The following is a 14,579-nucleotide window of genomic DNA, read 5'->3' as shown; positions in this document are numbered from 1 at the left end:
CATTTATGAACTTCCTATGTTGTTCACCACAGCGATGCCTGGTGAATGTACGGTACGTACACTGTACTCCGCAGAGACCAGCATAAATAAACATACGTGGGTACAATTTTTGCACGATATACATATAATCTCACTTCACTAGCAGTTATACTGATTTCCTTCTTAAAAATAAAGTCACTTTAATTGGAAGAACTTCTAGCTGATCTACTTTTATATTTTATTAAGCTTACTTCATACAAGGATAATTCAATAGTAATTAAAGATATTTCCCATTTTTTTTTTATTTCTCATTCAAATGAGTGGATTATGTTTGTTCGTAAATAGCAAGAATGTTTAGAACTACTTGTTACTCGTTTGCTCTTACCTTCCTATTATCCTGATAATAACGATTTATTAATCACTTGTATTTGACGGTCGTTAGCTTTCCTTTGCTCTACAGTAACATCTCCTCTACTAAAGAGGTTCTGGACATATACGTCTGGTGACCAATACACTACTAAAGCTTTCACAACTATAGACCATAATGGACCTATCCAGATCAATGCAAGGTAGAGTTTATTAAAGTTACATGGGGGTGAAAGGGTTAAAATTTATTTCTTATTAGAGGCGTCAATAATACCTTGATATGTTTCCTACTGTTGTGATTTTTCCCGTAGTTATTATTTTTGATGGTTCCATAATTTCCGGTGTTTTTTTGTATGCTAATGCTGCGGTATATATATTTTCAGACATACATGCATGTTTGTTATAAAAGCAAGTTCATGTAATGATAAACATAGCAATATGTGACGTCAGATAAATATATATATCAAAGTTTTGATTTTACGTGATGAATGTAATCACAGAAACTATAAATGGCGATGCCAAGTCAAAAACTTGTTAGTAACTTCGCGTTTCGGGGATGTTTGGTTAAATCATTATGTAGTGAATGAAAATGTGTTTTTACAATGTTTTAAGCAGCGTTTAATAAATAACTTCATTCAAAAGCGGAACGAATTTGTTGAAAATTTATCAAAATGTTTTTTGTTCAGGTTTTTGATAGATAGTTTTACGCTCCAGTATTATTTGACAACGTCTATTTCGGATGTTTACCTTAGATTAGTTTCTAAAATTTCGACTTTCGTAACATCAGTTATGCATTGAAGAAGGCAGATATTCTAATACCCCAAGGGTTAGTATAATTAGTAATTATTGTGATCAACACTCAGTTGAGGACGAATTTCATTATGTTTTAATATGTCCACTTTATGCAGATTTTCGTAAGAAATACATAAAAAATATTACTGGAACAGACCGTCTTCATTTAAACTGATGCAGTTGCTAGCAATACATAATAAAAAAGAAATATTTAATCTCGTAATATACCTGCACTTAAGCCTTCTAGTACGGTCAAGATTTCGAAATTAGTATATTTTACAATTATTAACTTTAGGTTCGTCTTCTAACGTACAGGATACTAACTATCCCCCTCTCGGTGTACCACAGGTGATTATATAACTACTATTTGTTGTCCATTTGTAATTAAGCCTTACAATACTGTCAAGTTACCGAAATTATTAGTAAACTTATTTTAATTGTCCTTTTTGGGCACGTCTGTATAAATGTTGTAATAATATGCCTATGAGCCGCAAGGCTTGAAGCTAATAAACAATACAATACAATACAATACATGTTTTGAAATATGAAATATCGTAATATCTCCCTCTCTCCTTCACTGCTAGTTGTTTTTTATTCCCCCAAACAAAGTGGGGGCCTTCTGATTTTGTTGCGTTTCTTCTTCATATTATTATGCATCCTTCTTTTCTACTTCTTGGTCCTCTCGTGCTGGCTGGATCCTCAGCATCGATGGGCATGTGTAAATGTGCATAACGCGTTTCATCTTCCGATCGGTCATCAAGCATGGCCGCCATGCTGTGTAAATGTGCAGAACGCGTTTCATCTTCCGATCGGTCATCAAGCATGGCCGCCATGGCCTATAATTGATCGATATATTTATGGGTCTACGCCAAAGTGATGCTAACAGTCCCTTTTTGTTTGCTCCAACTGACCCAGCAAGGGTATGGAGGCAATGCAAATGTTTTCCAACGCATCTCGTGCGACTACACGGGCTCTTTGGTGGACTTCTGTAACTCTCCCCGTGACAGTTATTACCTGTTCTATATTAATTCTACCCTTCCTCATGAACCCGATCACAAAATCTGTCTCTGTTGTCGAAGAATATTTGTGTACCTTGACAGAACTTTGTTAGGATACCAGTTGATTGGAGGAAAACTTGATTCTTATCGACTTCTATTTTCAACAAATTCATATACACTAAAAATCCTTCCCACTATGATTTTGTTTTCATGTTTTGAGCACTTTCGACAAACTATTTGTCCGGTATATACTATTACAAGTTCAACGGATTTCGGTTCTCTTTCGGGACGTTGTCACAATTACATCAGATCTGGAAACGACTTGTATCAAGATTGTATGCTGTAAATTACTGTATATTTGTGGACGAATTGTCTGGGTCTTAGTGTTCAGAATCTCACAAATGCCACGGGATTGGGAGTCCGTTATTGGAATAACTAAACCGCTGCCAGCAGCGGACCCTCTACAAATACCACCAGTCTTGGAGACACACTTTGCACGGTGGATAAGAGCGGACTCACATGTGTTACACATTTCTGTGTATACAATGTTTTACCGGATATTACTAAAGACAATGCGTACTGTGTAATACATTACTTGTTGTTCTATGTGGTCGTTGATCAACCGTCTCTGTTTACTGCGATTAATAACAAACCCTGAACTGACATCGAGCGAAATCCCATTATTCGCCATTGTTAGAAATTAATTAATTTGAATAAAATGGCTATTTGTGGATTGCCCCCTATTGTCTGATATTGTATAAATTATATTGTATGGGTTGTTTATATATTAACAAAACAAGTTTTTTTTTTTATCACATTGGGATAAAATCGCACATAAATGATTTGGAAATTATATTTACCAGCAAAACTATCACAGAAAAATGCCCCAGAAACCAGATTGTAAACAAGAATAGTATGATACCCCATTAACAGTGGAGACGATCAATCTGCCTGTCCACTCGAAAACAATCCTATAAAAAGGTCATGTGTCCAGTACCACATTAGCGTGTCAGATTAGGTGGCTACAGCTATAGACAAACTAAGGCTGGAGCTAGCACAACATCGATTTTATTGTTTACACAATCAGATACATGGACGGTTCCTGTCAAACGGGATATAGAGGCACACAGATCAACGGAACACCAGCATACTGTGCACAGCGCGTTACACGAATTGCAAGTACATAACATATACACAACAACACACAGGGTAGTCCATACAAGTACAGACACAGTATACAATCTCTTCTGGCTGTATGAATACAAAACAGCACTTTTATAGCATATGTAGATATATATGACAACTTTGACACAAGGCTTAACGTTGATATCTAGAACAAAACAATATTACACAGTCCCCATCTCTATGTAAATATCCCTCATTTACATATGTCACTCATCATAAACAATGTCATGTACATACGGCCCTTATACCTTACCTGAATAACTGGTAAACAGGTTGCTCAATAATACGTCCTTCGCGAGTAATACCATACACTATTGGCTACACATTTGACTCAAGTCTAATAATACAATATATCTTGACGAATATTTATGGCACAACGTTGAATAACATATGTAACATAATTGGCGCAGAGTTACAGTATACATTATAATGTTTAAATGTGTATGTATGGCGCAAATAAAAAATAATACACTTTATATACATATGTAACTATCATGCAGTAATCAAAAAGAGCTTTGCGGAAAGTTAGGCGTTTAAACGCGGCAAACCATTTCCACAACAACAATAAATATGGTTTAAAAGATTTAAGATTAAATTTGTCACTTTTAAGTATCATCATAACACCCCCGTTTCTATTAAAATCATTTCAATATTACAGCCTTTTACCTGAACGGTGCTACTGATGAATTTCACAGGTAGTACGTTATATGATACAGAAACGACCTTACCTCATCTCACTGGGCGATGCGTGTACAGACCTTACATAATTAACTACTTTGAAGTTCGATGTTTCCTTTTTTTAATGGCGCTTTCGTTTTATTATTTTCTATTTTACTTCATGTATGAATACCGTAGACGTGTATAGATTGATATCAAGTTATGATTAAGTTATATCAAACGGTTTGCATTATCAGGTTGTAGTTATATACAGGTGTGTTTGTGTGTGATAATATACTCGATTTCATGTTTTAATTGATTACTTGTAAAGAAGTGTATTATTTTCGGATAAGTTACTAGGTTAGAAAATGTAAGATAAAAGAAACGACAAATGTTTAATACAATGTTTTAGATCTTATCAATTATTTTTTTTGTTTTGCTCTTTAAAGAAGATAACTACATATTTCTGTATAAAACATTATAATGATGCAGTTGTTATCTAAGGTCATGGTGAACTATTTAATACAAGTACTTAAAATTTCTGACGAAACCATCGCGCATATGTTGAATAATTTGATGAAAATATATATGATGAAACTTGAAAATAGCGATGTCATTTTGTAAGCGACTGAAAAACGCGACAATGACATAAAGTCAGTCTAGTCGATACAATGACTGTACATATCTTTTCTATGAGCTACCTAATGAATACATACTGGGAAATCACTATTTTTGGTAGGTAGGTTTTTTAAATTCGTCGATTTCCTTGGAAATTTTCATCTTTGAATTCATAGATTCACGAAATAGTTACAAGTTTGATATCAATCTATTCTCCTTTTGAGTGGGTACATTGAACTTGTTAACCACGAAATGGTGTTTTGTCGGGGAAAACCCACATAATTGGGACTCCATGGAAAAATCCGATTTCATAGTTATATGTATGACATTCCCATTCATTCTATTAAACATCGGACCCATTTAAGGTTTTTCTACAATTTATGTATATCAAAAAGCAAAGAAAATGATATTCATACACACTGTAATATATAATTATATCATACAGTACTTTACAAAGGTGATTTCAAATAATATTATGACAATCAATGTGGAAATTTAGATAATCCATTTATCCACATTAAAAAAATATGTATACATATTCAAACTGTAATTCATTTAAGACGTGTAGGGATGTATGACTAACAGTTAAAATTTAAAATGGATATATTTAAGAAAAATAATTACAATGGATAAATTTGAGAAATCACCGAAAGACAAAGTGGACAGGTAACGAAGTGACATAAACATATAGATAGTAACTATTCTGATCCGAATGAAGTGGTCCCATAGATGATGAAACCCTCCAAAATGGAGAAACCATATTCAAGAATAATATTTTTATTATAAATTGCGATATGACCCCGAAGAATGATTAGACCAGTATACACATTATACTGGTATTTGAGACAGAATGTGACTTATCTATATTCCACGGCTTCAACTGTTTTATCAAAACATGATATTGATTAAACAATCGACTTGTTACAGGTTGTACTGAGGACCAGGTTATGTGTGGGGTACTATCAAGTAAGACCGCTTGTACCCCCACCACTTCACACATTTTGTAGTTTAAAGGATCCCAGCACTACACATTGTATCTCAAACAAAGACTGTTTTTTTACCCCAAATAGTTCAGCAGTTTTCTTACGTAAAGTTGCTTTATCATATACTATGCAAAGAATTATTCAAAACAAAATTATTTATTATGAGTTCCGCTTCGGGGGCTCCAGCCTTGGCCCTCATTCTACTGCGCTGCCGGTCAATACGTTTGCTAAATGTTTTAACTGTAAACGTCATCCAGAGGGGTATAATTCTGATATAATGTAAACGTAGTGAGCTATCTAACTTAGGGTCCATTTACAGAAGCAACGCGGTATAATCCGCTACCTAAAGTCCTGTATAAAGTAGAAAAGTGGCGGGACTCGCTACCATAAAGCCTGTATGCAGTAGGCAAGTTGTGGGTCTCTTTACCTTAAGGCTCATTTAAAGAAGCAAAGCAGTAAAGGTAGACAGGTGGTGCGTATCTCTACCTGAAGGCCTACTCATAGAAGCAAATGGGTAGAACTCGCTATCTTCATGCCTGTATGGTGGGTCTCGCTACTTTAAGGCCTCATACAGTTAAAAAAGCCGCGGGACTCTCAAACTTGCATCGAACCCGTTTTACCCAGCAACCTGTCTCTTCCGAACGGAAGATTGGTCCCTTGTCGTGTCGGTTCTGGTTTTAATGTTTCCATTTAAGAATTTGTCAGTATTACTTGTTATGAATCTTGTCACGATACTGTCGAAATGATTTTCTGAATATGAAATAAATCGGTATCACAAATTTGGACTTGGTCTCATATTGTATGTTTTGTCATATCACATTGTTGCAATTTCCAAACTACACTGTAGTTTAACGCAAAGAATATCAAAGATCATTACTTTTTTGAATATCATTTTTTATGATGTAAGGCTGGTCGACATTTTTTGTTGATGATTTCCAAAACAGTACGAAATATGATGTAAAAACACAGATATTATAAACAATATAAACGATATGTCTGAATTGTACTTCACCGGTATTATTTACAGTTTATAAGCCGTTTATCAAATTATATTAAAAGTGGTTTGCTTTATAATCCGGATAAATTTCCATTTTATTGAACCGTGTTAATTAACGTTTGCAACCATTTATTATCTAAGGTCGTTAGAAACCTCCACCAATAACAGTGAACATTGATATTTTAAATACAAGCCTTTTTGGGGACAAATCCACAGCTTTCTTAAGTTTGGTGTAAACACCGAGTCTGACAATTATATCTCGCAAATATGAAGCACTTCAAGCTACTCTTTCTAGACACCTTGGTACTTTCAATGTTTTAAATATAAAGTTTCAAAGGTTGTCAGTGCAGTTGCCAATAAAGCAGTACACAGACCTCCTTCGATAACATCTAAAACACGGGTCATCAACATAAAACAGGGGTCATCAACATAAAACAGGGGTCATCAACATAAATTCAATGAAACGATACCATACCGGTATTTGTTCCCAATGGAATCGGGTAATATTCAAATCACCTAAAAGATAAGATCACGTTTTATGTACATGTAATATTGATTATGCACATGATATGATTTGAGATTCAAAAGGAACATATCCCATACTCCACTTTTAAAAACAATTAGTTGTACTGAAACTGTTTTGCCTTTGTGTGGTTTTGAACTGATACGTCTCTAACACGATCGCTGAAGAAGTAATGCAGACTGTCAAGAAGTAAATAAACACATATTGAAATTGCATTGATCGAATTTCATCATAACGTTTTGACTAAACCTTCGTAACAACAACTCAACACGCTCATTCATTAGACACCAACATATTGCAGTTTTGGAGGCCAACACAATGCTTGGCGAACAGACGCTCAAAGCAGGATAACCCAATTATATCAAATTGAATGATTTTAAGGTTAGAAATGTCATCAACACAATATCGCTCTTGTTGATTTATTATAATTGTTTCTATGTGCTTACTGTCCGTCGGCTACGCTGACTATATCGGACACTACTGTTCTCCTTACCGCGCAATGTGTGGCATTACAGTTTTCCATGCCGCGCGATTTGTGGCAATGGCGTTCTCCATGCCGCGCTGTAAGCAGAATTCTCCGTTTGTTTATATGGTGCTCTGTGTCCTCCTCTGTACATTCACGCTATCACACGTTCATTAAATTGCATTGATTTTGTAGTCATTCATGTCAAAAAGGCAAATCCATAACATCTGAAACCTAAGAGGTCAACTTTGTTAGAGTGACATTGATTGCTCCTGTTCAGAGAGAACATTTACCGTTAAGTTAACAACATTTAGAGCGTGTTACTGAAGTTACAAGTCATTGTCTACCAAGAGCTCCGTGCTGTGTTCCCGTTCAACTGGTGTTTTTCGGAATCCTAATCTCGTATGTATCTTATGCAAGATTGGATTCATTTCTGAAACAAGCGTTTCCCTGACTTCGACAATGAGTAGCCACAGGAACGGCGTCACAGCTGACGTACTGATAGATACCATAAATATTATAGCTGAGGTCACTTGGCTGGGAAGACATGTGTAATCTCGACATGTCACGTATACAAACAGCAGGACTATGTATGGAAACCAAAATATAATGGTAACCATACCAACCACCAAGGAAGCAACCGTAGACATGCGCAAACTCCTTCTCTCCGATTCTGTGGTATTCGAGTTGAGGCGTTCCCAGGCAGTGCCTTTGATGACGTAGACGCACATCATGGCAACAACAACAAGGATAAGTACACTGGAAGGAAGAATGTACATGACTGTTACTGACGGGATAAAGAAAGAGGATTCCAAAACGTAGTTACACACACTACCAAAGTGTATCATTTTCTCGTAGCGGATGTTCTCTTCTCCAACAATCAGCACGGGTAGACACACACACAGGAGAAATGCCCAAGGAAATACCGTCACCACCACTGACAACATCTTTACGGTCTGGGTCCCGATCGAGGTTATAGTCTCCATTTTGGCCAAAATCCTCTCGGAGCATATGCTGACCAGGACCATAGCCGAAAGGCTGAAATGACTTATATCCAAGACTGACCAGACTTTGCAAATAGCGATGCCATGGTTCCACGTCATTGCATCCGTGTACTCCAGTCTAACGGGCAGCACGAACAACCCGACCACCAGATCCGAAATGGTCAGACTGATGATATTCCAGAAAAGGGGTTTCGTCCGAAGACTGCGACTTGTCAGAATGACTAGAAGAAGAACGAGATTGAAGACAACAGTGAAGACACATATGATGATAGCTACGACAAACATGTGCTTCCGGAGGAGTTCCCGGTCGTCGTCAATCTGATGACCTCGACTCTCGATGTATTCCCGAGTTTTGTTGTGAAGGTTGGTGAGGTAATCATCATAGGAGTAGTCGCCGTCATCACTCAGGTTTCTGTGTCCCACTCTGGCCATGAAGTGTCGAAACGCCTCACGGAGGGTCAGGTTACCCTGAAATGAACAAATGTAACAATGTTTAATCGTTTTAACTTTATGCTGATTGAGAATCAAATTCAATGATTTACCATAGTTTGAATGCCGTTTTCGTTGTTTATGAATCATAATCAAACGTAATTGTAAACCAACTAAATTTCATTTATTTTACAGCAATTATTAAACAAGCTTTATCGACTTATATTAATCACTTTTGTTGGTCTGGATGGAAGTGCGGATGATATTTTAATGTGGGAGGAAATGGAATACAAGAAGTACACTTACGGGGTAGGGTGATACGTACGGGGTAGAGGGTGACACGTACGGGTTAGGATGACACCTACGGGGGAGAGGGTGACACGTACGGGGTAGGGAGACACGTACGGGGGAGAGTGAGACGTACGGGGTAGGATGACACCTACGGGGAAGAGGGTGACACGTACGGGGTAGGGGGACAAGTACGGGGTAGGGGGATACGTACGGGGTAGGGTGAAACGTACGGGGGAGAGGGTGACAAGTACGGGGTAGGATGACATGTACGGGGTAGAGGGGGACACGTACGGGGTAGGGTGACACGTACGGGGTAGAGGGAGACGTACGGGGTAGGATGACACCTACGGGGTAGAGGGTGACACGTACGGGGTAGGGTGACAAGTACGGGGTAGGGGGATACGTACGGGGTAGGGTGAAACGTACGGGGTAGAGGGTGACAAGTACGGGGTAGGATGACATGTACGGGGGAGAGGGTGACACGTACGGGGTAGGGTGACACGTACGGGGGAGGGGTGACACGTACGGGTTAGGATGACACCTACGGGGGAGAGTGAGACGTACGGGGTAGGATGACACCTACGGGGTAGAGGGTGACACGTACGGGGTAGGGTGACACGTACGGGGTAGAGGGTGACACGTACGGGTTAGGATGACATGTACGGGGTAGGGTGACAAGTACGGGGTAGGGGGACACGTACGGGGTAGGGTGACACGTACGGGGTAGAGGGTGACAAGTACGGGGTAGGATGACATGTACGGGGTAGAGGGTGACACGTACGGGGTAGGATGACATGTACGGGGTAGAGGGTGACACGTACGGGGGAGGGTGACAAGTACGGGGTAGAGGGTGACGCGTACGGGGTAGGGTGACAAGTACGGGGTAGGGGGACACGCACGGGGTAGGGTGACACGTACGGGGTAGGGAGACATGTACGGGGTAGGATGACATGTACGGGGTAGAGGGTGACACGTACGGGGGAGAGAGTGACACGTACGGGGTAGAGAGTGACACGTACGGGGTAGGATGACATGTACGGGGTAGGATGACACGTACGGGGTAGGGTGACACGTACGGGGTAGGGTGACATGTACGGGGTAGGATGACATGTACGGGGTAGGGTGACACGTACGGGGCAGGGTGAGTGACACCATTATTGTTCATGTACGATAGGAAAATCTCACCCCCGCCGTGAAATCAAGAAAAAAATACAACGTGCCATCCGGCTACCCATTATTTTTGAACGACATTTTACGCAACGCTGGTAGGGATTCGTATTTGTGAAACAAATAAAATCATTTCAAATTGCATATTGCAGCTATATGATATTTTGGCCCAGAGACCTTTTGAAACCGATATTATTCATTTGTCAAAAGCGAATCAATCCTCATATCTCAACGACAGTTAAAAGCCTTACTCATTTTGCCTGACGGCGGCGCTTTAGTCAATATTTTAATCCTAATTTCAGAATTGGCCCTGGGTATCAGCAAATATGATATGACAATTTTCTAAGTAAGATTGTGTGCGCTTAGAAAAATATAGTAATCATATTAAAGTTGGATATTATTTTGACGATGAAAATGAATTGTTTATCAATATTCTGATTGTAATACAAACAATGTGTTAAATAGCAGCTTCCGTGTTTAGTCGATAAACAAATAACAACTTCTGGTAGGGAAAGCTCCATGAGTAAAGGATCATTTTTCAATGCAAAAATTCACATGTGATTTTAACGGAGAACTGTATGTAGTTTTCACGAAAGTTAAATGGAGCTTCCTATTGCAGTTCTTACAGAAACTCGCATAGAATACATGGTTATAAAACCTGTTATACGATACATGGTAAACCTGTTATAAGATACAGGGTTAATCTGTTGTACGATACAGGGTTAACCTGTTATACGATACAGGGTTAATCTGTTGTACGATACAGGGTTAACCTGTTATACGATACAGGGTTAGCCTGTTGTACGATACATAGTTAACGTGTTATATGATACAAAGTTAACCTGTTATACGATACAGGGTTATTCACCTGTTATACGATACAGGGTTATTCACCTGTTATACGATACAGGGTTAACCTGCTATACGATACAGGGTTAACGTGTTATATGATACAAAGTTAACCTGTTATACGATACAGGGTTATTAACCTGTTAAACGATACAGGGTTAACCTGTTATACGATACAGGGTTAACCTGCTATACGATACATGGTTAACGTGTTATATGATACAAAGTTAACCTGTTATACGATACAGGGTTATTAACCTGTTATACGATACAGGGTTAACCTGTTATACGATACAGGGTTAACCTGTTATACGATACATGGTTAACCTGTTATACGATACAAGGTTAACCTGTTATACGATACAGGGTTAACCTGTTATACGATACATGGTTAACCTGTTATACGATACAAGGTTAACCTGTTATACGATACAAGGTTAACCTGTTATACGATACAAGGTTAACCTGTTATACGATACAAGGTTAACCTGTTATACGATACAAGGTTAACCTGTTATACGATACAAGGTTAACCTGTTATACGATACAAGGTTAACCTGTTATACGATACAAGGTTAACCTGTTATACGATACAAGGTTAACCTGTTATACGATACAAGGTTAACCTGTTATACGATACAAGGTTAACCTGTTATACGATACAAGGTTAACCTGTTATACGATACAAGGTTAACCTGTTATACGATACAAGGTTAACCTGTTATACGATACAAGGTTAACCTGTTATACGATACATGGTTAACCTGTTATACGGTACAGGGAACTTAACCTGTTATACGATACAGGGTTAACCTGTTATACAATACAAGGTTAACCTGTTATACGATACATGGTTAACCTGTTATACGGTACAGGGAACTTAACCTGTTATACGATACAGGGTTAACCTGTTATACGGTACAGGGAACTTAACCTGTTATACGATACAAGATTAACCTGTTATACGATACAAGGTTAACCTGTTATACGATACAAGGTTAACCTGTTATACGATACAGGGTTAACCTGTTATACGATACAAGGTTTGCTTTCTATCATTACAAACAAAGTATGTTGTGCGACAGGAATGTGGCCATCACTCATCTAAGTTATTCATGAATTGGTTCCTCCATTTTTTACAACACATATGAAATTCAGACATATTACGTTAACGTGCCACTGTATTAATTTGATAATTGTTTCTGCCTAAATCTGTAAATGTGGCACTGTACAATCTTAATATGAAAACAATATGTCATTTTGTGTGTTTTTTAATCCATTTTATCAAAGTTAATTTAGAATTGAACGAATTTCCCCGTGGACTATATCATTGACGAAATAGTACATCAATGTTCGCGGTACCACTGTAGGCGTTGGTGTAGAAGTTTGGGATTGAGAGGCAGACACTAAAAGTACACTGGTAACCGAATCAGCATCATATGACTGGTATACTTCCTATTCGTTATCAATCAGGCTAAAGGGAATTAAAGGGATTAATATCCAGAGTTCATGTACTTTAACATGTCCTGTATCTGGTTCTAGCGACAGGCTAGCCGTAAAACACGTGTAGCATAACATCTCGACTGTAATACACGCGCAATACCGTGTGTGAAGTTGACCTTGCTTTTTAAGCGCACTACAGGGGAACCATACTCCCTAAGAAATGTATTTACAAAATTCATAAACAAATTCGGAAGTAAAGTAGCAAATGATTATGATTCGTAAGTTTTTGCTACACAAAAGAAGGAAAATGGATTTACCTTGTAAAACAAAGCGAGAGATGAAATATGAATGTTAGTTGTCACTAAATTCCCCATGTGATGCCCCCCCCCCCCTATGTACTTGACATCCGTGAATGAGTCCTAAGTACCCCTAGGCTATTTGTGTATTCTTAGGTCGACAGGCATCAGTAGGGTTTAGTACCGGTTTATATTGTTACACATGTTGCTATTACACATGCACTTTTAGCCTTTTATCGCCCCTTCATTATAAGGACATTAGAATAGTGCTTCGTCTAGTATCCATATTGTTTCCATTCAAAACACAAAAAGGTAGATTATTCCTCTAAATACTAAGCCTAACTGTTTTGAAAGTGTAGATTATTTCTTAATAAGCGTTTGGAAATGGAAACACTTCCGGAAATAAGGAAACCTCAGTATGTACAAAGATATACCATTCGCTAGGGCAATGCCCCAAAGCTTTCTCATGATCAACATCTGTCTTTCCAAAGTACCATCTATTACGTCATAGCAAATGTGTTGTCCGCCTGGTGTAACAAGAGGTAGGGATAAGACAGATCACATGTTAAAAATGGTCACAAAGCCCTCGACACTTCTGTGTTGTACTTGATACCGTAGACTAGGATTGGGGTACATATTCTTCTCTAGTAAACACTGTACATAAAATTCTTGTTTTAATAAGTGACACATGTGACTAAATGAACCGAATGCATCGAATAGCATCCTTTGATAGAGGCAATGTCAGAAAGGGCTTTTTAGCCTTAATGCTATTACCATAAAGGATGCCTTTACGTTAAAAGAAAATTGTACGTTTTGAACAGGCTTAAACAATGAGTGTACGTGCGATCCGCACATTACACACTTTATATGATTTCATTGAAAATATAATAACATAGGAACCATGGAGACACGCTGAGGGAGGTCTGAACACACTATACATTCAGACTAATGGACAAGTTATGTTGCACATGATAGTTGACCTAGATAGATACCCCCAATTGAACCAGATGGCAAATCATCTCCAGACCTACTTTGTTGTATCAAAATCAAACATGACCCTGCCTCTAAACCGCAAAGCTAATTCAAACTATGCGGATAATGACGTCATAATGATGTCTGCACAATCATAGCCAATCAGACCTCCCAACATTAATTTAAAACTATGCGGACAAGGACGTCATAAAAGGTCCGTGTATGTTCCAGCCAATCAAGCCACACCATAACCTAAATATTTCGTCCTATATTGGCGGGGTTGTGACGTCATCACCAGTACCACTTATATTATGTCTAGTTGCCTGCGTCTTTGACTCAACAGAACATTAGACCGGCGCTAAATTGGCCGTGTATGGCGAGACGCATACCAATGCTGCTCTAGAAATATAAGAAGTATAATCTTAAACATAGCAATACCACAGACACCTCCGACAGGTACACTGAGTGACAGGTGTGTGACCCTACATTACATACAGTGACAGGTATGTGACCCTACATTACATACAGTGACAGGTATGTGACCCTACATTACATACAGTGACAGGT

At 38.4% G+C, this 14,579-nt stretch overlaps 1 protein-coding gene across 1 annotated transcript in view; it reads right to left on the bottom strand.

The window, feature by feature from the left end:
* Positions 1 to 3,187: 3,187 nt before the first annotated feature.
* The window catches only part of LOC110466431 (5-hydroxytryptamine receptor 1D-like), a 36,501-nt gene continuing 25,109 nt past the window's right edge, over positions 3,188 to 14,579 (bottom strand). The window contains exon 2 of the mRNA XM_021522915.1: positions 3,188 to 9,033. Coding sequence (XP_021378590.1) covers positions 7,891 to 9,033 — 1,143 coding nt within the window. The 3' untranslated portion in view covers positions 3,188 to 7,890. The remainder of the gene's footprint in view (positions 9,034 to 14,579) is intronic.

This window comes from Mizuhopecten yessoensis, unplaced genomic scaffold (genome assembly GCF_002113885.1).
Source record: "Mizuhopecten yessoensis strain PY_sf001 unplaced genomic scaffold, ASM211388v2 scaffold1673, whole genome shotgun sequence".
In the NCBI taxonomy this organism is placed as follows: Eukaryota; Metazoa; Mollusca; class Bivalvia; order Pectinida; family Pectinidae; genus Mizuhopecten; species Mizuhopecten yessoensis.
The sequence above is the reverse complement of the archived record's forward strand: the minus strand, read 5'-3'. Positions and strand labels throughout refer to the sequence as shown.